General features: G+C 36.7%; 1 protein-coding gene across 1 annotated transcript in view; it reads right to left on the bottom strand.

The window, feature by feature from the left end:
- Nucleotides 1-732: 732 nt before the first annotated feature.
- PTPRK (protein tyrosine phosphatase receptor type K) overlaps nucleotides 733-24,934 on the bottom strand; it is a 45,004-nt gene continuing 20,802 nt past the window's right edge. Inside the window, exons 4-18 of the mRNA XM_031552213.1 lie at nucleotides 24,508-24,692; nucleotides 22,680-22,767; nucleotides 21,641-21,717; nucleotides 18,970-19,006; nucleotides 16,660-16,757; nucleotides 15,870-15,986; nucleotides 15,001-15,155; nucleotides 13,770-13,905; nucleotides 12,913-13,062; nucleotides 12,118-12,291; nucleotides 9,053-9,184; nucleotides 8,706-8,831; nucleotides 6,050-6,213; nucleotides 4,623-4,758; nucleotides 733-2,193 (exon numbers count right to left, since the gene is read on the bottom strand). Of these exons, the coding sequence (XP_031408073.1) occupies nucleotides 2,140-2,193; nucleotides 4,623-4,758; nucleotides 6,050-6,213; nucleotides 8,706-8,831; nucleotides 9,053-9,184; nucleotides 12,118-12,291; nucleotides 12,913-13,062; nucleotides 13,770-13,905; nucleotides 15,001-15,155; nucleotides 15,870-15,986; nucleotides 16,660-16,757; nucleotides 18,970-19,006; nucleotides 21,641-21,717; nucleotides 22,680-22,767; nucleotides 24,508-24,692 (1,829 nt within the window). The 3' untranslated portion in view covers nucleotides 733-2,139. The remainder of the gene's footprint in view (nucleotides 2,194-4,622; nucleotides 4,759-6,049; nucleotides 6,214-8,705; nucleotides 8,832-9,052; nucleotides 9,185-12,117; nucleotides 12,292-12,912; nucleotides 13,063-13,769; nucleotides 13,906-15,000; nucleotides 15,156-15,869; nucleotides 15,987-16,659; nucleotides 16,758-18,969; nucleotides 19,007-21,640; nucleotides 21,718-22,679; nucleotides 22,768-24,507; nucleotides 24,693-24,934) is intronic.

Below are 24,934 nucleotides of genomic sequence, written 5' to 3'. Positions count from 1 at the left end.
AGCTCATCTCACCTGCCAAACTTCTGAACTAATATAGACTTCTAAACTAATATAGTTTTCTCAGCAATCTTTAAGGGTAAGGAGAAAGGTTCTTCCAGAACCCAGTTCACTTAACCCCAATAAATGCCTAAAACATGCAGGATGAATCTGTCTGTAGAGATGCTGCATTGTCTTCACAGAAGAGGGAGAGCAGAGAGCTGGATCAAGCATTTTGAGAGCTGGATGCCATGTCCTTACAGATAAAGTTGAGAACATTATCATTCCATTCCATGAAGACTAAAATTCCCTTTACAATACAGCAAAAAACAGAGTAATTTTGAGTACCAAGACTCAGTGAACTTTTTCAAACAGTATTTGTTTACTTTTCATAGGCAGGAACTACCATTGCACAGCAAAAGAAAATGATTTTTTTAAAGATCTGGAACAGGTAGAGATGTAAACAATACAGAGAGGAGCTTTGAAAAAATATGAGAAAAGAATTCCTATAAACATTTCCCTGCCATAGTTTTAGGAGGGTAATTCCATGTTCCTGAAGTAAAGAAAGAAACTTTAATGCACTTGTTTTCATGCATATGATATAGAATCTTTTCAAACACTCCCTGAAATGCTGAAGTGAAAAATAACACAATTTCTTTTTGAGATCTTCTTTATCCAAATATATCTATCTTCACACAAATACAACTCCTCAACAAGGACAGTGAGAGCTTGCTAAAATAGGAAATAATAAAAAAATAATATTTAAATAAAAGTTTAATTCACTCTTACTTTACAGAATATTTATAAGCACCTTATCATTTTACTGTCAGTTCTAAAAAAGACCAACAAGAGACTGAAATGATTTCAACTGATGAGATATAGGAAAGCTTTTGAACAAATGGATACATGCTAAGCAAAAGAACAGTAATATTTTGTACACCACAAGTATAATGAGAATCTGGATTTGGTTTATTCAAATTTTGCTTTCTTGGAAGCAAAGCGTACATGTTCGTAAACATCAAAATAAACATTGCTTATTTTTTACAATTTATTAAACAAATGCTTTTTGCACTAAAGGGCATTTGTAGAGCCATCTATTTGCCTGATAGTTCTCCTGTTGACCTGTGCTTCAGTATCTTTCTAAACAATTGGATCCCTTAGAACTCTAACTTAAAAAATTTCTTCCAATGATATGCGAGTTGTAGGTAAGGTCGATTTGATGAGCGCCCTTCCTTCCACAGATTTTAATCAATATTTAACTAATGCAAATGTGAAAAACTATACATTTTCAGCAAAATGTTTTGATTTTGGTCCTGTGGTTAAAGACCTTCTATAACTGTTTACATGGATCTGATTCACAAGCATGTACACAACAAAACCACTATACCAATGTTTCTTGGTCTAAGCATAAAAAGTATGTCTTCTACTTACACTAAACATACAAAAAATAAACTACAAAAATTGTTTACACTTGATTTCAGCAAAAAAAGCTTTCTTCAAGAAAAATGATTCTTCTTTTTTTTTCAGCCATCAAAAAAGGAATGCAAGTAAACAATAAATACATGTGCTTTCTCCATATAGACATATTTACACTTGAGTCTTTGGCTTATGTTTAAGTTTCTTTATAAAGATCTTTATGTGATCCAGCCATCATTGCACATTAAAACAAAATAAGCCAGTTTTTTTTTAAACTATATATAATATATATATGCAACACTTGAAACGTATAAAGAATGAACCTTACTATCAATCTGCACTGTTATTATACTTTAACAATGTATCAAAAGGAAAAAAAAAAAAAGAAAATTAATACCATATAGGAAATATTGATACATGCAACAGATGGTCGCTCTACTGTAATTGAGAGACGGCTGCATATACAAACACTGAAAAGTCCTAATTTGCGCAAATCTCTTCTGACTCTGGTTTTCATTAAATAGTATTTATGTGGCACTAAATGTTGATACTGTATACAAGCATAGAAACAGATTGAATTCTTTTATTAAGATACACAACTTCATAAGAAAAATACTTTGCATTTAAAATTTAAAATCCCCCCTCCCCCCTCTTCCCCTAAAATCTTTCTTCACAGGATCAAGAACTGTTGTCAAAACAGCGTAATGAGATTCAGATATTTGGTGAACTTTGTCACATCCATTCCAACTAAGAGGATTCCAGATACTCCAGTGCAACGTCATAGCAGAAGCGATACTGCTCCTTTAAGAGAGAAAGGGAAAAAAGTAATAGAGAAAAAGTTAAATCGAGGTTCTAAGTCATTAAACAGCAGCAATGACTACAAACAAGAATAGCCTTTTCTGACTACTAAACAATTTTGAATTCAAGACTGACACACTTGGGTTGGTTTTCTTTTTTTTTTCTCTTTTCACTTTTCTTCTTTCACTCCTCTATTACACAAGCGTATTACCAGCTCTGACTTATAAACAAACCATAACCAACAAAATATAAAAAAATAAACCTGACCATGAAATGCAATGATTTACTTCTCCAATTTTTTCAGCTTTTGAACTGGTTATCAAACATGAGAATCTCTTCTATCAGCCAGAACATTCTTGCAGAGAAGCTGCTCAACTCTGAAGCACAATTTACATATAAGGTAGCTGATATTCAGCAGGTGACTACTGCTTGGACAGCTAGGGAATACAGAACTGTGACACCATATTGCCCTGGGTCTGCATTTTTTCAATAGCTCTGATGTAATGCCCAGGATATGAGAATGCACATTTAAAAGAGAAGTTAGAGCTTAAAAGTTCAACATACTTAGTATTTCCTATAACAACCCTGCTGTTCAGAACTAGTACTCGGGGAGAGGGAGGAGAAAGGATAGAGGAGAAAGCAGCAAGAAGACAAAACGAGAAATGAACTCAATCCCTATTGTCCTTACCACCAAACAAAACAAACCTGCTTTTGTGATTCATTTTTTGTTTCAAAGTAAGCCAGTGTGATCAATTAGCAGGAAATGGTAGGGATATCTTAAAGGTTTTATTGTGCTGCTCTTTTGTGTTATCTGATTATGGTGCTGAATGTAGGGCACACGACAACATTGTATATTGGTTTTCCTGGTTTGTTTTCTAACTAATGTCTCAACAGCTGCTGCTGTTCAAGAGTTTTGAATAAAAACCCACAGAGCACAGAAATACATAACTATAGAAATTCAATATCTGCAAATGAAAACTGCACTGGAATTCAGGACTATTTTGAAATTAAATATAAGTTTTCAGACCATTTATCAGAAACACAGACAATCTACCTTGGCCTCTCTTTATAGTGACACAAGTAATTTTCCATGTGATCAGACCAGTTTTCCTCACAGCAGTGAACTGAAATCCAGGCAGCAATTCAATATGTTGCATCTCAGAAGTCTATAGCACAGCAGATTGTAAAGTATTTGCAGCAAAACAAGCAATACCTAGACCAGTGTTACTGCTTCTGCAATATGTTCTAGTTGTTAACATGTTAACCATTTTTTTAATTTATGCAGTAGCAGTGGATGGAAGTGATACACATTAATTAAGCAAATCGTGCCACAGAAGCTACTTGATACTAAACAAGCACTGACACCTGGAAAAAGGGCAGTGTAGGAAAAGACAGCTACAGCCATTTTGCTCAATATGCAAGTTCACAAGGTCAGAAGCAATTTTCAGGATGTATAAACTGCAAAACATTTTTAATTCCGATTGGCATCCCTGAATTTTATGCTGTAGGCAGCCATCTGGCTGAAAAGTGACACTGGCTTCTGGCAGTGTGAGAGTCAAATAGCAGAAGCACCAAAGCACTGTCTAACCTGCTTTCACATTCAGCTACAAGGGGGGAAAAATGCATTTGGGAGACAGAGGAATTTTTAAGCACTTTCCATGACGTTCAGTTTTTGTGACTGAAGTGATTAGACAGGCAGATATGCATTCATGTATATACACACATTCATCAGAAGAGTGAAGGACATTTTGAGTTCTGCCAATGTACATACAAATACTTTGTTTCATCTTGTGGTTTTGCTAATTCAGGCTTATGTTGTTTATGTGTTTCCATACTAGATCCAATAGTCTTTGATTTTTAAGTGCTGAGATATCATTTTTGACTACTAAAGGTAGAGTAAGAAACACTAGCATTATTCAATATAGCTTCCAAAGCATTAAACAGAAGTAAAATATAAAGATCTCCTTTACAGCTTCTTCCTACCAAGAAGAAATGCTTTGCTCTATGAAATTTCAGGATGGTTTCTGTGAGCACAATGTGCCACAACCTCTACTCTAATAGTCCAGGTTCTTTTGAGAAATTAAAGATCAGTCTGTTAAATGAGAATGTCCTGTGAAAGTAACAGTATCACTACAAGATAAGTAGCATAAATACTTAGCCTGGCCCTTCATGATGCTGACTAATGTGTACACACAATAAATTTCCACCATAAGTTGTAATGTTTCTGAACTTTATGCTCACACTAAGAATCAGATCAGCCTCTGCTCAATATGTACTACAATAAGGAGTGTAAAGACAGGTCACCTTCTCTTAGCTGAAGTCCCACATAGGTTGTTTTGATTTATGGACACAGTATTGCATGCAGCTCACAGAAGACAAGTCTCTGGCTCCCTGACCATTTGTAGTAATTCTGATGGGCTTTTTTTGCTTACCGGAGTTTCTACCATGTTGGGTTTACTGTTCCTCAAAGTCTTCACAGCATGGAAAACATCAACCACATTCTGCCTTTTTACCATCTCAACCACAATGCCGATGGCACAGAACATCCCACTCCGGCCACCACCGTTTCTGTACATAAGGAAAAGAGCTGATTAAATGTCACTATAACATAACAGGGCACCCAGCGCATACTCCTGTAAGCATGAGTGACTTGTGACTCCCGCAAAGAGACTAGGTTTTGGCAATCATCTTGCAACTCCAGTGGGTTTGGTTTGGTCTGAGACAGTCTGTGTTTCTGACCTTGCTCTCAATAACTTCTTTTGAACTCTGCCTTTGCAGACCACCATGCCATCCACCTGTGTTATAGCTCAGTTTGCATAGACATTACAAATTAAAAAGCAAATTCAATGGTAAGTACAATACTTTCTATTTAGTTCTGGAAAGAGTCTCATTTGAATTATTTTAGAATATGGGGATTATCCAGCTAAAGCATTGCCAAGGCACCACTGATTCGGTATTTTGTTGACCTTTGTGGATACTTCTGAACTATGTTAATCTTCACTTTAAAGAAAGTCAGATAGGTGCTTTTTCTTGCCAAGAATAAATAAGCCAAAATGTTCCATGGATACGAGGATGAGTGGGTGGAAAGTGGCCACAAGGTAATTCCAAACATTTATGCAGAAGCTTTTTTTTCTCCTTGTAAAGGAGAAATTTGTGATCTACTTTTAAGGTTTAAACTTTTTACTTATTGATACATATCAAGGAAGGAGATTGGGAGAAAAAGATACTGTGTTTTTAAAATGTCCGAACTAGATTCTTTTTTACAGGAATTTTTATTGCTAATACTTTTAATGAACAGAGCAAGTGTTCTTTTTTTTTTTTTTTAACTTCAGAGAGGATGTCAGTATTAATATTTTTAGGATCATATTGTAGAATTTTTTCTAGATCTAGTCCTTCTGGAATGAAAAAAAACACAAGCCAGAGGTACACAAAAAACATGATATAAAATACTATGTATAAAATATAAAATACTATGCTATTGTCAGAACTTAAACTGAACTGCAGAAATTCATCTGTACATATTTTGCACTTGAAAAACATGCTGTAAGATACAGAAGACAATACACAGTATCACTGTAGGATCATAAAAAAATACTCATGGTACTTTGACCTGAAACAAACCTGATAGTTGACCAAACCTGAAAGTTGACCAAACCTGAAAGTTGACCAAACCTGAAAGTTGACCAAAGGTTGGCCTGCAGTACTAGGAGTACATTTTCTTTCTTTTTTTCTGTTTTTAAGCGACAAAGATGTGCATAAGAATATAGCTATTAGAATACCATTTGAACATGAAAAAAAAAGGAGTAATTTATATGTATTTGTTTGAAGAGCCGTTACTGAGTTTCTCAAAATCACTCACAGACAATGAATGATGGTCCGGCCCTCCCCTTCTTCACATTCCTCTTGCCATTTTTCAACTTGGAGGATTAATTTCAAGAAGGATCTCTTGGAAGCTGGTACATCCCTGTGAGAAGCCCATCCCAAATACTGGAATTGCTGCACCATTAGATAGCCCTCTTGTGGCTGAAGGAAATCAAAGAGGCTTAGGTCAATATGGCATTCTTACATCTAGGTTGAGAAAACCCATATATAAAACTAATATGGTACAAAAGTGTTTATATTATTGACAGATTACAACATGTATACTTTGCATATCATAGGATCTCTACTTAATTAATACTTCTTGGGCTCAAAAAAGATTTAAAAAGGAAAAAAATGTAAATATTTTCAAGATAGAGTCAATGCTTATCAGTCAGTACTGCAACCTATCCTGGCTTCTGAAAGGCAAAATTCTCAAGAGTCAGTGTATTAAGGAGTTTCATCCTTAGCTTCAGAACCATCATTATTGAATTCCCAGACCTAGAGAAAGGCAGAGACACGCCTTTAGCTTCGTTTTAAACCTTCCCATGCATGAACTGATCCCATTATAAATAAGCAAGTAATATTCAAGGATCTTTTTCCTTAAATAATGCCTTCCCTTTTTGCCAGGCTATTACAGTCATGAAGGTCTTGTTGCCAGTCTGAGCCTTCCACGTGGTAGATCCTTTAGAATTGAATTAAGATGACAAGAGAAGCCTAAGCTACTGGAAGAAGCCTGTTCAGCTTCTTGGAGCGGAGGCAGGTGAGAAGTAAAAGGAATATGCATTTTGTAAGAGGAAGATCAGTGTAATAGGGAGAAATAGAAAAAAGAGGTAAAGGCAAAATGCATGGAAAATGAAGAGAAATAGAGAACTAGAAAATCAAAACAGAAAAAAAAACGGAAAAGTGAATAAGAAATGAACTAGGAAAAAAAAAAACAAAAAAGGAAATTAAACATACACCAACAAAAAAGTGTTGTAGCATAATATTTACCACCGTCCCCAGTCCTCTGTAATTTCCCCTCTTCCTGTAATTTCCACACAGGGCATGAAGAGTTGTTTTTGTTTTTGTTTTTGTTTTTCCCCTCAACTCTGAATGTAAGCAAAATACAATTTACAGAAGAAGCTAGTCACACACAGACTGCCCTTCTTACTTGGAAAAAATCAAAGTGTGACCAAAATATTAGTTAAAAAAGAAAAAGCTTTGTATATACTCTGGTTGCTGCAAAAGTAATGCCTCCTATTTATTTCTGTGGGCACTACAACAGATACAAAGAGCATAATAACACTGTTTGATGGAGCAAATTCTCAGCTACAGAATCACAGAATCATAGAGAATCATCAGAATCACAGAATCATATAAGACAGTGTTTTTAGACTCAGACACCCCTATTAGCCAATTTGCATCAGTGAGCTCATTGAAACGCTCTTCTTTTTGCAGTGTGACAGCTGTGAATGGCCATCCTCAACATGTCTCGTCTTTCATGTCACTGTCACCACTGCTGAAACGCACCATCCACAGCCTCACTGTGCTCACATCCACTGTTTGGTCTCCATCAATGTTCAGCAAGCATCAATGAATGTCAGTGGGTACAATTTTTTCTGCATGGAGAAATTCAATGACACCCTTGTGCTTCATATGCACTTCCATGTCAGACACCCTTCTATCAGACTGCCCCTCTGCTGTCATCTGTCACACAGAAACAAAATGTAATAGAATATAGGCAGGAAGGTTCAACCTCTAATGCCATAACATCAGCATCTGCCTGTGATGTTGTGAGCCAACATAATAACACAAGAGGCATTGCTTTTGAAGTTCATCACAGCAATTGTTCAACATTAATGAAAGTTAAAATTATACTACAAACCACAGTTGGTGGCCAATATCTAATATTAGATGGTGGCCTGATCAGTATTAGCTGAATGATAGAGTATGTCAACCAGGGGCTGCTGGTTAAGTGCACACATGCATCTGTATCTTTTTACCTGTAGGCAACATAAATAAGTGATTTATAGAAGTGAGCAAGGAAAAGAGACACTGTGTTGCAAGGTTTGATAAGATGCTGTGACAATGTGAAACAGTTTGGAACAGCAAAGAGACAAGACAATGCAACGTTTGAAAGAACTGACAAGACTGCAAGACTGGCATTGGTTCTGAAGTCAAGAAAAAGTGACAAAGGTAGGTTAAGGCACAGTGGTGCAGAGTCCTCCAGAGGAACTTTCAGAGTTTTTTCACACCCCACTTTATAGGATGTGTAGTTCTTGGAGCTAAAACTGAGAAGATGCTGGTTGCATAACCACTTTGAGTGCTGCAGTTCCCGATGTAGGATGGGAAACATCTCATGGAAGTTGCAAACAAAATGCCAATCACTACATGCTCTTTACATACGGATATTCCTTTCTCCATACACTGACTGAACAGAATCCTTTTCATACAACTTTTGCTTATCATGGAGAATATTACAGAGCAGTCACTCATCTCACTATTTTCTCTACCTAATGGGTAGCTCTAGTAAAGCCCTGGAAGCTAGCATTAGATTTTGGTACTTTAATTTTTCTGTTGTAAGAACATTAATATTTTACTACTATTCAAAATTAAAAACCAGAATAGCCAAGAGAGTGTTAAAAACTGTTACATGTTGTTATGATAATGCTTACTCTTGTTAGATTGCATATCCTGAAAATTCGGTTTATTACATCGCAGTCCATTGAACAAGATACGCATTCCACTTGAATGGGACCGTAACGCAGTATTCCCTCTTCAGGCCAGTATTGTGGGCAGCCCTGTATAATGGGTATAAATAAATGTTAAGTTACAATGGGAGCATTGTCTTGCACCACTGTAGACACCACACCTGGCCTTTACTTGTATTAATTAGTTGCTGTAAAGAAGAGCAACAGAAAAACTGTAAAACAGCTGCACTACTCAACATTCTGATCATGTAGTGGGTGCAGAGATATTAAAGCATGTGACAGTAAATGGAAAACTCAAGCCCCAAACTAACCTGTGCTAAGTCGACCTCGTTTAACATCACAAGAGAAGTACAGCCGTAGTCATACACTAATCTCCAGAAATCTTTCACAGTGTTTGGTAAAGGATGTTGCGTGACAATAAAAGCTGCTGGCTGCCTGTAGCTCTGCAAAGGCAAACAAATTTATTAGCAATTGGTAGAGGAAGTACTTCTTAACTTCCACTCAAACTCCACAACAAAAATAAGCTATAAATAGAACAAAGGTGTAACATCAATTACAGCAGATTTCACTGAAGCTGATGTTAAAAATACATCACTGCATCAAGTAAGAACAAGGACGCTGCTGTGCTCAGGTCTGCGACCTCCGGTGATGGGCTGTGTACCACAGTTCAAATGCGCAGATGGCACAGCAGTGGCTCTGGAGGGCTCTGCTCAGAAGCTGAGGCTTGGGGCCATGCCATTTCAGGCACTGTGCCAGGGAGACTCAGGAAACAACCTGTTTCCATTCTGCACAGAGAAGTGTAAAGGTAAAAGTCCCAGCTAGTCACCCTGCACACACCAGGACACATGCAAGCTCTGTAACTGAGATGCAGACAAAGCTCATCCCTAATAGTATACTGAGATGCAATCCCAAGCTGATGGCAGCTTTTACTAGACTTCAGTCCTGGTCATCAGAATTACTGAGCTGATTTCCATGACAAAGCAGAGGATAAACAGCAAAATACTATTCTCTGTCAGGACAGAAGATTCTGTTTTATGCTTGCTGCGTTATGTGCAAGTACACAGGGTTTTCCAGACCAGCATAAGTTGCCTCAGATACAACTAACAGCAGAGGGGTTAAGTCTCTTTAGGATGTGACTTGCTAGCAGCAATCAGAAGAAAAAGAATGTCTGCATAAAACTTCCAATCTGCAACTATGCATGGCAGAGTTCTGCAACAAGGGAACTGGCAAGAAAGCACTGATAGGTTCATCTGAGAAAAAGAGTAAGGAGGTGATATCCTTGTTAGGCTTATGGGAACCTAAGTGTCGAGTTTGAAGTCAAAATTCTGGGATTTCTGTTCACAATGCAGGGATCACCACACTAAGTATTTCGCAACTGTACTGGTACAAAAGCATTTTAGATGCATTTTACTGAAATAGAAGAGGGACCTGGCAGGGCAGCTATAATACTTTTCTTGCTTGCAGATTGGCATGAAGGAACTTCATATGCAATATATTAATATGTCCTCAGAGAGCACAGTTTGAGTCCAGGAAGGAAAAATACTTTTTTCCTTTCTACTTACTGTAAATTGTGAAGATAACAAACCTTTAGCATCAGTACTTATTTGACAATAAAATAAGGAAGAGGACAGTTTTTTCCCTATAGTTTGCTATCTTTTCCCACTGTGTGAAGTATGCTGGGTTGCAGCCTATGTCCTGCTTCCTCCATCTACCCAGGCAGCAAAGAGGAACATCAGCTGTCAATTCTTCCCTTATATTTTTAAGAAATGAAGCATGTAGCTGATGCTTTCCTAGCCCTTTTCCCATCATTTCTGGTTTCTCCTGAGACAAGAGCTCATACTGAGATTAAGATGATCAGACCTTCAAAAAGAGCAGGCAGGGTATCTGCTGTCACACTGGGAAGCAGACACCTTTTTGAGGGAACACAGGAACAAATACACCGTGGAAAGAGAAGAGTTTCTATTTCTGTTTTGCTACTGAAACTCTCTTTTCCGGGCAATGAGATTCTCTTCTCTGACTAAATCAGTATTAAAAAAATCACACACACAAAAAAAAAAAAGAGCAAAAAAAAACCCCCTTTCATCAACCAAATTTTTAACTCTGTACTTACAGCCTTGTTATATGCCTTCTTTGTAATATAATGCTTTCTGCTGTTTTCTTTCCCTTTATTACTATCATTTCAGTCTGTACAAACTTGCCTCCATTAACACACTGCTTGCTTTCTCTCTCTGCCTGCACACTGTTACACACTCAGATTCCTTCTGCCATACCACCTTTAGTCTATTGTTTCCCTTTCTCCCCAAACACTCCTTCACATAGATGTGCTGGTTGGTCTCTGTCACATCAATTTTATCCAGGTGCTTCATGTAATTTTAGCTGCAATTCTAAACAATTTCAGTTGCTACCAAAATTCTACTCACTACTCTAATTCATCCATTCAGCCTCTATGACTCTGTAATGGATTAGTGTCACACATGCTACTCTATTTTTCTGGCACAATAGCTAATTGTGAGATTAGGAACTGTATTTTGCTAGCAGTTCAAATATTTCCTGCACTAGCTCAGGCACAAATACCATTCAGTCCTGTTGACTTTTGATGCTATTTACCATTTTATTCCAGAATCTCTTCTTGACACTGCAGTTTCTGACAAAAATACATTTTTGAGGAAAGGGAGATGTTCTGAAAATCAGGCCACTTACTGAAGTATTTACACTAAAAAGAGGCTTTAGAGGCCTAACTTTGGCAGTGTTAATGGAAGGCACAGGCAGGTATCTGACAGCATGTCTGATGAGCCTCTTTATCAACAAGACATTTATAAGTAGGTTCACCTCCATTCTTTCCATTACTCACCTTTTTCCCCCGAGAGTACTTCTGCCACTCAAACTTCAAAGATTAAAAATCTTTATATGAGAGCTACAAGTCAAAATACAAACAACAAAAAAAACCCCACTCTTCAAGCATACCAAAGAAACATTTTGCTTCCTCTCTCCCTATCTCTTTTACTTCAACATACATAGATTTTCTCCTAAAACAGATAGTAACCTCATCCTTAGGTTGGTAATATTTACTTCCAGATAAGCATAAGATTTTTGAGGTCTGGAAACTAAACCTTTATTGAATGGTGTTGAAATGGAGAGCTTTTCAATGGGTCACATAAGTATGCAAAAGACTGAAGATACCAAATTTTCTGAACTAGCAACACAAGAACACAAGCTGGTGGGCTTTCCTTCCCATTTGACACCTTTCTTTGTTAAGACTGTTTTACTGGGCACTATGCTAAGAAAGAATTACTCTTTCTTATACTAGTAAGCGTTCTCTCTCATATTACACAGCTTTCCATGGCACAGTATGTAGACAAAGAAGACAGTCTCTTACATCCATAAGAGCTGCATTGATGTAGTTGCTGCTCTCCCCATCAATAGTAATTAAGAAGGGCAGACATCTGTCAGGTGGCAGCATATCCATGAAGCGGTTCTTGTCATGGTTCCTTGGCAAGCAAGCTATGCTGCAGTCCTCGGCTTGCAGGCGAGGGGTAACAGAATTCAGGGTCTAAGAAAGAGAGGAGACTTTCTTTAATACATCGGCCTTACAGACAACATTCTCAAGATTCACTAAGTTATTAATTTAAAATATTGCAATGCAAGAAAACATAAAGCATTAGCAAACAATTTAGCAAAGAAACAAACAAATCTTATGTGTTTTGATGAGAATAAAAATACATTTCAAATAAGAGCTCCTATCTGTATGATAAGCATACTAAGGCTTTTTGAGGGCATTAAAGATGCTCCAAGTATCACTGAATGGCTTCCACCAGACGCCATCCCCTCTGAAAAGAATAAAGCAAAGAGGATCCTTTAGAGTCCTAAAGAGCTACGCCTTCACTGTGCAAATGCAAGCTGAAACTCTCTGGTTCTCAGCCAGTGCTCTTTATTCCAGACAGATACTTACTGAAATGTTGTTCAAAGAGCAGTATTTCATATTTAAAGTAACTCTGCAAAGCATGTAAACATGGATACTTTATTTTGTGGAATACAAGTAAGAGATAAAATGCTATAAATATGATATGAAAACTCTTTCCCTTAAAATAAATTAAATGTATCTACGGGACAAAAAAAAAAAAAAAAAAAAAAAAAAGTTGACACGTGAAGAGTTAGTAAAAGCTGTGAATACCTGAAACTCATCTTTGAGATGTGAAGAGTTTGTCTGAGAGTCTATTCTAATCATATCAAAATAAGCAGCTTTGAATTCACAGACAGGAATGGCAGTTTCCCCACACAGGCAAGCTTCTAGAATGGCATCATGAATAAAGATGTACTGCTCCTACCAAATTACACAAAAAACAAGAATTATTGTCATTTAAAAACAACCAATCTTTCCTTCTTTTCAGAAAAAATAGATCTGCACACTGTAAAACTCAAACAAGGTACTGTCCATCAATCCATTAAATACTGCTTTGATACAAACACTCTTGTCATAATTGGGAACCAATTTTAAGTTAGTAAAACTTAAAAGCACAGACACAGCAAATTATTTGAGGGGCTCATTTTTCTAGTGGTGCTTGTGGGTTTCTGTATATATGCCAGGGACTTGCTGTCTTTTTTCATTTTATTTTTCAAAAATAGCTTTTCTTATAGTACTAGCAGAAAGTGTAAATTGCTTCAAGCACTACCTGTGATTAGCAATTATTTGGCATGCTGTGTTCTCCTTGTGTGTGTATGTGTGAGCTAGTACACCAATTACCTAGTAGCTAGGTTGGTTGTAAAATCAAGTGTGTCTCAATAGGAAGTATTTCTTCCCATTATTTTTCTGTCTTTCCCTTTGTTACAAAGTCAGGCAAGTACTCACTTGTATGATGACAGAAAGAGCTGACAGGTTTGTTGCATGACCTTGGCACACAGCAGTGCCTCCCAATGGAGGCAGCTACGCCCCAGCTCTTGTCCACTGTCTGCTCTTTGGCTAGTAACAGTGAAATTCTAACCAGGCATATTTCAGAAAGCATCAGGTGCTTTGAAGGAAAACTACTATACCTCTGTCTGTACCATGTTGATGCGACGGGACCGTAATGCTTTGACACAGTTGTAGATATCCACAACGCCTTCTCTTTCTGCCATGTCTAGCATGATATCAATCACAATATAGCAACCTGTGCGTCCAGCACCAGCACTGAAGAGGAGCAGTAAACACTGTTAGAAACAGCTCCATGAAAACACCTATAAAATTTATAAACTCACTGCTGTGAGCATTATTTGTAAAACCATTCAGTTCTTTTTTCATCACAATCATTACCAAATATTTATTTTCTCTCTTTCCTAATGTCTTTTAAAATTTTTGGCGTGCCCCAGACAACCATTTTTAATAAGATTTGATTAACTAAGTAATAGCAAAAAGCATCTGTTTTTCTCTTTTTATCACCTAAATCAATACATAGAGTAAAAAAAGAAGTTTGTTGAAACTGAACTTGGAAGATGATTAAGCTCACGCTCACTTCAAAATATGACAGATCTTGTCTTTATTTAATAGAAGATTAGGGATGATTTCTAAGTGATACCTTACAATCAGAAATTAAAGTGTTCATTTTATCAGCCAAGCACTAAACTGGTTTAGGCAGCACAGTGTCCCACAGATTCTCGCTTGATTTATTTCATTTTTATATAAAGCTAATGACAATTTTTGCATAGAGAATTTTAAAATTTTAAAATCTGTAAGGAGTTAGTAACTTTATCTGTAGTATGTAATTGAACATTTGACATGCTGAAAGGAAATTGTCAAAAACCTGTGTCTTAACAACACAACCCTTGCAAAACTTGCACAGGAAACAACAGCCTGTACCTGTTGCCACTAACCTCATTCTATCTTCATTCATCTACTTGTTTACATAGATTAAATTAATAGTCTGTTCCAACACTATATATAATGCTAGATTATCAGAGAGCTGTATCTACACTTCTTGAATGCTGTCACAAAATTAGACAGTAGGTTACCTAATGGTACCCAGGAATATAAAATTACTTTAGCTCGTGCAGTTCTTGCAGGAAAAAGCAAATCTTTGGCCATACAGTTAGGAAAGCAGTATTAGAATTCAGCTATTTTCAAATGTTGCTGTAGACAACCAAATCCTACTGCAGTGTGAATCAGGTAATTCAAAATGAAAAAACAAAACCCAAAACACTTCAAAATGATGAATGCTTCCCAAGAAACTATTACAAATGCTCACATACGCAGCTGTGGAAAAAATCAATCTACCACATCTGCACACACCTGCAGTGGACGACAATAGGTCCTGCACTAGGAGGATTAGATAATTTGACTCTTCGTATAAATGAAAGCAGGCCTGTAGCATTGTAAGGAACTCCATGATCAGGCCAGCCAGTGAAATGAAACTGTTTGACTTCACGGATTTCATTGTAGCCTCTCTGTAAAAGGCAAAAAAAAAAGGTTAATGAATTTCAAAGTATTTCACAGATAAAATATACTTTGACTCAAATAATGGCATCAGTGATAGAACCTACATGCCATTTTCATCATTTCCCCAATTATTTAAAGCAAAGAACATATAAAGTGTAAAGACGTTATTGTATTTTAATTTCCATTTTGAAGTTCATCATTCTTTCTTTTGCTGGTATAGTATGCTAGTTTTGCCTCATTAGACAGTTTTTCTATACTTAGATGCAATTTGCATCAATTTTCAGAACTTCTGCTCATTGACAGTAAGTTCTCAACATCCACAGGCAAGTATAATAATATATCAGAGGACCACAGCTGTATCATATATCTTGCATTCACAGAGTTTGTTCTTTGATTAACTGAGATTGGCTCAGCTGCATTCAGGGCAGAGTGAAAGGAGATGAATGGCATGATTCCTAACAGAGTACTTGAGCTCAACTCAGAAGTCTGGCTACAGAGAAAAGGTGAATGTAAGAGTGGGGATGGTAGCAGTCAACACTTCTGGGGAAACTGAAACCCAGAGTGACATGAGTGGAAAGACCTGGTGCTATGGCTGCCTATGCTTGGGCTTAACCAAACAGAGGGATTTTATATCCCACCTGAACACATGGAAACACAGTCCCTGACTTACTTCTTGCCATCAGGGAATAGTATTTTTCTGTGCCCTTTCAAAATGTGCTCACCCTTCCAAGAGTGAAGGTCCTGACCACATACTCTGCCAGGGGCTCCATCTCTACACAAGTCACCTTGAAGTCACCATAAACTTCTGTGTCGTCAGGCCAATATTTGTAACACTTGACCTAAATAAAAAATGAGGAACCACTTTACATCCAAGAAAAATAAAACCTTGAAGATATGTTACTGCACGTACTACATTACACCATACTTTTCGAAAATGACCACAAACTCATGTGACTTGTCACAGCTAATGGTTTTTCTGTCAGGCCAAGTACTAGTTACAGGGAGTTTATGCTGCTTTATATAGCTGCAGTTACATACCAAATTCATTTCTAAATTAGCTTTTTTAAAATTTTCGTGTCAAACTATGGGATATATTTCCACTTATGTTAAACTGGGATGCATTTCATATCAGTAATCAAACCATTGCAAATAATCTCAGATATATTATTCCCTGAGGGATATATTACTGATATGCTGTAAACAATTTGCTGATCTAGTCACTTATATAGAAGTACATTTAATCACTACTCCACTTACTGTGCTCATTTCAGTTACCTAATATGCAAAAATGAATTTTGTCTTCAGAAATTTTTTCACTCAACAAAAACAACATAGCATCAGTTAGCTTTGTTCTCACACAATACTGTAATCTCCAATGATGTGTGGACTGTCAATTCTCCCCTTTTCTCCTCTCTCCTCTCCTTCACAAGACTTGCCTACATTCTGCTAGTGACATGTTTTGTCAGCAGGTTTTTCTTTAGGCCTGCATTATCAGAAGAAACAAAAACTTACTCTTCCAACTTCCACTAAGTTTGTGACCATCACAACACAAGCCGATTGCTCCTGCCATATCATTCTCCAAAAATCATACACAGTCTCATGAACTGGACCTGTAAGAAAAATGCCAGGTGACACCACGCAGCAAAATAACAGACAAAGTGAATGCTAAAAATAAAATCCATTTCTTTACAGAGCTGGCATGCCTGAATGCACTTGCTCAATGATGAAAGCTTCATGAAACCACATTATCACACCTTCACAGCAGTTTCCGGCCTACATTGTTATTGCTAACCAGTGCTCAGTTTTCTCAGTTTAACTGAATTACCACATGAAATAAATGAATCACTGGAAGTGGCTTGAAAACTACAAGGACACAACAACATGTGACTAAATTTATACTAAGTTTGCTTTACATTTTTTAAATAACACGTTGAGTATGAATTTCTTCGGATGTTCACCAACTGGTAGTAATATCAGCAGTGGGAGAGTGGCACAGACTGCATTCACTGCCATCTCAATGCCAGCAAAGTGAGCAGCCATCAACAGATGCTGAAGCACAAAGGGCATTTAAACTTATTTAACTACGTTTCTGAGAAGAAAGCAAGAAACACTTGTTTTGCCTCCTGCTCTGCTGCAGGGATCAGATGCATTTGGTTGAGTGACAGTGGCTTTTACCATGTTACACCTATCTCAGAAACAGCACCCTACCACAATGTAGCAGTACTGCAGCACTGCTGTGCATGACATGCACCAAACTTGGTCCTTCATGTATGTTGTGGTTTAACCCAGCAGGTGGCTCAGGACCATGCAGTTGTTCGCTCACTCTCCCCCTTCCCAGTGGGATGGGAAGAAAATAAAAAAAAACACAATGAAGTAGAAGGTTGAGATAAAACTACTTACTAAGATAAAGAAAAGAAAAAGTATAATAGTTGTGACTATATATGTACATATGAATGTATACAAATTGTGACAAACTGCACAAGCAATTCCTCTCCAACCCCTGACTGATGCCCACCCAGCCCCTCAGACAGCAGAAGGGAGGGAAATGAACACCCACTCCTTTCAAAGCTCTCTTTCCGAACAATGTCATATGATATGGAACACAATATGGAATACCACTTTGGCCAATTTAAGTCAGTTGTCCTGATTCTGTCCCCACCCAGCTTCCTGGGCTCCCCCCATCCCTTTGCTAATAGGAGTTGAGAAGCTGGAATGGCCGTGGCTCTGTACCACACTGCTTTGCAGCAACTAGAAACATCAGTGTGTTATCAACATTGTTCTTCTAAAACCAAAACATAGCATCATACCAGACACCTTGAAGAAAACCAATTCCATCCCAGCTGAAACTAAAACAATAATGTGTTACTGCACATTAAAGCAGCAACAATTTTTTGTGTCCTGTACACAAAACAGTGTGCTATAATTTACAGAGTAAAACAAAAATAAAATGCAAATGTAGACTTAACCGTAGAAATACCAGCTTAAATAGCACTCGCACATAAATACAAAAGTGTGGACTGAAATGTACACATCTTGCTTTAAAACTAGCATTTAGTTTGCCCCTTCTCGTGTGGACCTACAGTCAACCAAGGGCACTCATAACAAGATATTTCCAGCCAACTATCTGATTGTACTCCCAGATGAAATAATGACACTTCTAAATCTAATTATTTTTATTTAATTCATAGCTCCTGGAATTTCATTGCAATCTTAGTCTAATCTATTCATTTTTCCTCACTGTGAGGAGTTTTATCAGAAATACAAAATGAATAATCTCCATGGAAATTCAATTTTTTCCTTTTACTCCCCTTTTTATTTAGCGGCATGTTATACTATAATGATTTTCCTCATTTCTTTCTACAGAGATGCTTTGTCCACCTTGGGTCTTGCATTACCCAGATTTGCTGAGATAGGGCTAAACTTATCTTTCCATCTCCATCCTGGACTAAATCCATAACAGTAAAATAAAACCTTGCAATGTAGGGAAAAAAATGCCTTAAGACAGGTTGAAACCATTCTCTGTCCACATAGTTCAGCTCTCTATTCATCTTCATAATTGGAAATCACAGTAGTAGCTAGTGACTTTATCAGCTGAATTTATCACTGAAAGAATTGCTCAATATATAATTAACATGACAAATAAGAGCAATTTTTGCATTTATTCACATTCCTCCTAAACATGCTATGTTAATTTACCGTAACACAAGACAACAACTCACAATATTGGATATACTTTATTTTAATCTACTTTCATTTTAGAAAAATGTTGCTGGATATTGCAAAAGCACTTATTAGGTTTGATTAATACTGACGGATTCTTACCTTGGGTTGCAATGTAGTGACTTGGTCTCTGATATCCCTAAAAGAATAATACAAGTAGGTTTGAGTATCATATTACTATCAGGGAGGAGAAAATAAAAGCATGATTTACTACAGAATTCTTACGTATAGACAACCTTTTCAGAATAAATCAATATTTAGGAATAGCATGAAGCTCAAACCCTAAAAAAGCTGTTAATGCTGAAAAGGTTTGAATGATAACAGATAAAATGGAAATAACATCTGACTTAAATAGACACTGGACCTAAAAACTAGTCCTCTCTTGACAGCTGAATACAATGAGGCATTTATTTAAAATTTAGTAAAAATTGTCTTTGCCATCAGATTATCTCAATAGTTGATCAGTGTACTCAACTCTTTCAACATTAAAAAAATACAAAACAAATCAAAACCAAAAATCATAAAAACATAATTTTGCCTTCTCATAGAGTTACTATAAGGCACAAAGAGATTTATACTCAATCCATAAATAAAATATTTCCCATGCCAGAGCTGGACAGTGTGGTGTGTGCACATAATCAAGGTCATACTGCAGGGGAATTAGCTGCAGAATTTTACACTACTGCACAAAGTGTGCATGTACTGAACTAGACATGATATGTACGAGTATATACACATACATATTTATATTTACATACGAATATAGATATACAACTTTGCACAATAATCAAGCTTTTCCAATTAGCTGGGTATATGCCAATACTAACTATACTGCATGGCATGAAACAGTAATTGTTTGCATGAAAACTACAAGACAAATAGATTCTGCTCTTGAGCAAGTCAATGAGACTATATTTTGATCAGTGCCAGCAACATTATAAACAAAGATGAAGGAAATATGCATTACTGGTAAGAAGACAATACAAAATTTCACTACATCAAGGAAAGGAGTAACTCCATTTCCTAAGTTATGGGTTTATTAAGTGACTTGAATCAAGTATCGTACTATAGGGGCTCAGGAGTCCTTGGATTCTCAATACACACTACTTACTAAACTGAAGGATTTCAGTGTACCCAAGGAGTTTATATACTTTCCAATGGACTGCTTCATTATCTTGTCTAGATCGAAAACACTTTCCTCTAGGACTTGTGAAATGACTTCTGAGCATCCTACTCTTGACTTCGCATGAGGACAAGACTGCATCAAAGTATTGGAAAAAAAAATTCTCCAGGAGTCCATAGGATCAAACCCCAACTTCAAATTATTAAAGTGCAACCTGCGCTACCCTCATTTAGTAATTCTTCCCAGAAGAAGGTAAAAGTGTCACTTTAAAATTGCAGAATGCTAGTTTTAACTTGTAGCCTTCCTGTTTGGTTATAATGAGATTCTATTTACTTCTAAATAAGAAAAACAATGTCCTAAGGGAACTAGAATTACTACAAAATTGGGAGAATTTTCATGTTTAAAGCCCCAGGCAAAACATCACAGGCCTAACACTTCAGAGGGATTGCCATATAAAGTATGAAAATAAAAAGATGGTGGTATATCTGGAGCTAAATCTTTTTATCCATAGAAGCTTAGACAGTTTTAGACAATTCATTGACTAACAGTGGACAAGAAAAATGAGTAATATGCAATTACAAAGAAATCAAACCCATGTATTTTAAAAACACTTTTAATAGCTATTTCAGTATGATTTGAATTGCTATGAATACCACAAATCTTTTGTTCCTCATGTGTTAAAGCTTTTTATTTTGTTAACCAGAACACATGGCAGAAATAGTTCAAATTTCCTATTCATAACAGCTTCTTTTTAATTTATATTTTAATCAAAGTATTGAATTTCAATCTTAGGACTTTTTTTTTCTGCAGGTGAAGAAATTTCTACTACATTAAATGTATGTATCTATATGTATGTTTGTGTATATACTTTGTAATATCTAAATTAGCACCTTACAAAAAATATCAGCTAAATATTCATTTTGTCTACATTGTTGTTAAAAACAGACAAGCTAACAAAAATCACAAAGGCCATCATCACTCCCTATTTGCCAAACAGATATTACAACTATTTCACAGGCACATATTCAAATGACTACAGAACAGTATACTATCCAGTTTCTCACATATAAATGGGAAGGAGAAAATAAAAGCTAGTGGGTGAAATCATTATCATCATTGAAAAAAGAAAAAAAAAAAAAGAAAAATAAAGAAAAAAAGAAAAGAAAGAAAGAAGAGTACACTAAGTTTTCTTTAACAGACAGATTCACCCAAATTATCAAACAATATTCAGTGCTACGTTACAAGTCTAAATTAACTTTTCAAAACATGTACAAAACATATTCACACCAAAGGAAATTTTTTAAAGAAAGATGATATAAATTAGATGAGGCATGCACAGTTATCTTACGACAAAAATAGAAGAGCAAACTAATTAATAACAATATCTATATTAAATATTTACAATAGGATGTCGTTATTCACATATAGTGGTACTTACATCCCTGTACAGCCAAATCTACAGCCCAAACCAAAGTCAGATGTGAAAGAAAGCACAACAATGTCAGTGAGTACTAGGACGTAGAACAAGGAAAGTGTACATTTTGTTCTTAATAAAAGAAAGCTTTCAATAAATTTGTAGGCATAACATGCAAAATTTTCACATAGAGAAGGTAGTAGATTGAGAGAGAGAAAGCTGTGCAATCCACTCACATCTATGTAGTTGGCATTAATGTAATCTGAAGATGGATCATCTTCAACAGGTTGCAAAATCACCCTGGAGTGGTCATCTGTAAAAACCAAGTGGTTATGGTGCCTTTTTGAAGTGTGATTTTAAACTAAAATATTATGGTAAGTCCTCTAGAAAATGAAATCTGCTGACATGAGCACAATACAATTTTCAGTGTTTACACAAAACTGCTAAGAGTCATTTTGTCTGTGATCTCCAATTACTTGAAAAACATCCATTAAATTTAATTAAGTGTAGCTGAAATGCATCACAGTGTTACATGCAGTAAAAGGACACAAAGAACCCAGGTTACTTGCTCAAAGTCCCTTTCAAAACCAGATCCACTGATGGGCATCTAGAAATCGAGAAATAACGATTACTGTTTCCTTATTTCCAACCCCAGTCTGTTTCAAGTTCATACTGATATTTTAAAGAAAATAAGAAAGTCACAAAGTATCCATGAGCAACACACTTTGGATTTGATGAAGACAACCCTACCAGTTCAGGGGCCTCTCCAGTAGCTTCTTTCCTGTACATTCAATCGCTTTTGTAAAACAATAACAAATTGCATTATCCCAGATGATGAATCTAACCTATTGAAAGTTTATGCCTAAAGACAAGAGACAGAACTCTCTGATTTTAATCATGTTATTTTTAATAATCAGCTTTAAACAACTGCAATTCAGATGTATCAACGACAAATAACATAAACCAGATAAGTTTTGAAGCTGTTAGTATTACCTGAAATAAATTATGACTGTAGAAAACTACTGTAGAATTAGAACCCCAATGAATGTTAGTTTGTCACCGTTATATGCTTACCACAGCTTGTACAACAGAGAGGCAAAGAAAAAGTAAGTTGAACTGTGAACGACAAAAAAAGTCCCAAAAAAGGCACTGCCATCCTTCTCTGATTGGGATATTTAGCAGGTATGCCACCAGGGACTTTTTAAGCGGAAGAGAACATTGAATAAGTACTACAGGAATATGTCTATCACTAAAACCATGCACACTGATACTCACATGCTATAATGTTTCCATAGCGATTCTTTGCTCTGTTTTGATCCTTCTTAGCGACATCCCAAGAAGCTGACTGCCCCTCAAAGAAACTCTATAAATAAAAATGTTCCGAAAGAAAACATTCCGACCATTAATTTACCTCCAAAAATAACCATTTAAAAGAACTTCCCTACCATAAAGTAAGCTGGCTCTGCTTGTCCGCTCTGGTCAGCCAGACGGTACCGCAGTCTAAAGAGGGAGGAAGGCTGTTCCTCCCTGTGACCGATATGGGTCAATGGGTAAGTCACTGAGGGAATCCAGATCTCAAATGCTGCTGGAAGGCTAAACATGCACAGACATCCTTATTACAGACGAACCACTGCAAGTTCAGAAAAGACAGGTAGATGGATCACCCTTCTTACAGAATGTCATAATACGTAGCCTGTTTACAACAACATTACATTACTTTCCTCAAGTTTTGTGCAATGGCTTTTCCTTCTACAGAGCCATCAGAAAGCCTCCTCTGTCAGTGTTTAATGTTCATGTTGTTTTTACTCATGTCCCTCCCTCTAGCCAACAGCAAAATTATTTAATATTTTTGATCTCTTCTTAAGAGTCTGATCTCTCAGTAGTGATAGATGTAGACTTTGCTCCTCCTGGGATTTTTCTTCATAGCCTGTAGATATTTTACAGCTGTTGCAGGTCTATACTACTGCCTCCTTCCAGATGTTCTCTTATCCTGAGCTGGACAAATTAGCTTCAGAAAGTACACAGCAGCCATGGAAAGAAAACTTTAATGCACATGCAGAAGCACAAGCCAGGGCAAAGATGTCATGTATGGCAGTAGAGAAAGTAGTAAGCAGGACAACACCTGATATGGGATCAGGGACAACCCTCCCCAAGCAGTCCTTGACACTGAAGGTAGGCAGAGTGTAACGAAGTGTATTTAAGTAAAAGAGAGGAAAAGAGAATAATATTCTTTTAAAAACCACACATTTATTTAGTCCAGTTCTTATGTTACAGTAGAGACAGCTGCAGAAAGGAGAGAAGGTTGAAAACTGAGTCAGAAGAGATTGCTTACTCAGAGAAAAGTCATTTTAAACCTAGCTGTATTGCATGCGACCTTGGCAGTATCATTCCCATCTTTACTTTGTGCACTGCCTGATGTTCTAATCCCAAAGAATCACAAAAAAGGTTTAGCAGTAAGAAGTGAAATGAATCTGTACTCATCTTCTGCCCCCAGTGCTGAAAATTTTGGGTTTTTCTTTTTAAATTAAAGTTGCAAGTGGACATGCTCTGGCAGGTCTAATAAGGACCTCATGAAGTCACAACTCTCAGAACTTCTTTACTGCTTCTCAGCTGGAGTTTAGCCCCAGTACTGCCCTACTGAGATGTCTAAATAAATCAAAGGAGTGCTTCCAGTCTGTGCTTCTGGCAAAACCAGCCACGTTAAATCATCACTTTAACCTAATCTAGGAGATCTGAATTGAAGATGGCTAGGAAAACTCACATAACTGATTACAGATTTTCAATTAAGAAGCAGAAAAAGGATGGCAAATCCTTACAATATCAAAAACATTTAGCAGGGCATGTTTCCTCACACTCACAAGAAAACACATAGTGTTTTTTCCAGGCACTTGTAACAGCTCAAACCACTGCTCTCCAATTACTTTTTTACTTTTGGGTTACATACCAAGGAATCTTATGCCTGCTTATTTTTATTTTATTTTCACTTAGTCCAATGACATTTAGCTGCATCCTTTTGTAATGGAGTGCAAACTAAGGGCTGCAGCTTTAAAAATACTTTTTTGCTAGGAAAATGTTTTGCAAGTTAAGCCACTAAAGATCTCACCTCATACTCCTCTTTAAATCCATAGCTGTCAGAAGTCTTCATCAGGTTAATGTGCTGCAGTAGATCAGCCACTCTGATGGCAGGGTGCAGCTGCCCGGTCTGGTAGGGGGACTCTGTGCCTTCACATAGGTAACGGGGGACATCCAGGAGGCGACTGGACTCTGCTGTTGCGCTGTGATTTTCATCTATGATCAAAAGAAATCAACACATTAGGTACCCATGGAGCAATATCTGCTGCCAGACGTATCAATATCTATTTTTTCAGCCTCTTCCTTCAAAAATATGTCTAATTTATGTGAATTTAAACTACTTACTCTCCAACACATAGATCTTGGAAAGTACATAAAAGAATTTAACTTCAAACACATACAAAAGTTTGCAATCCTTCATTCTGCAATAGAGAAGTCTGAAGGGCATTTTATTTGAA

The sequence above is a fragment of the Meleagris gallopavo genome, chromosome 2, assembly GCF_000146605.3.
Source record: "Meleagris gallopavo isolate NT-WF06-2002-E0010 breed Aviagen turkey brand Nicholas breeding stock chromosome 2, Turkey_5.1, whole genome shotgun sequence".
Classification (NCBI taxonomy): Eukaryota; Metazoa; Chordata; class Aves; order Galliformes; family Phasianidae; genus Meleagris; species Meleagris gallopavo.
This window is presented reverse-complemented; position numbering and strand designations above follow the sequence as displayed.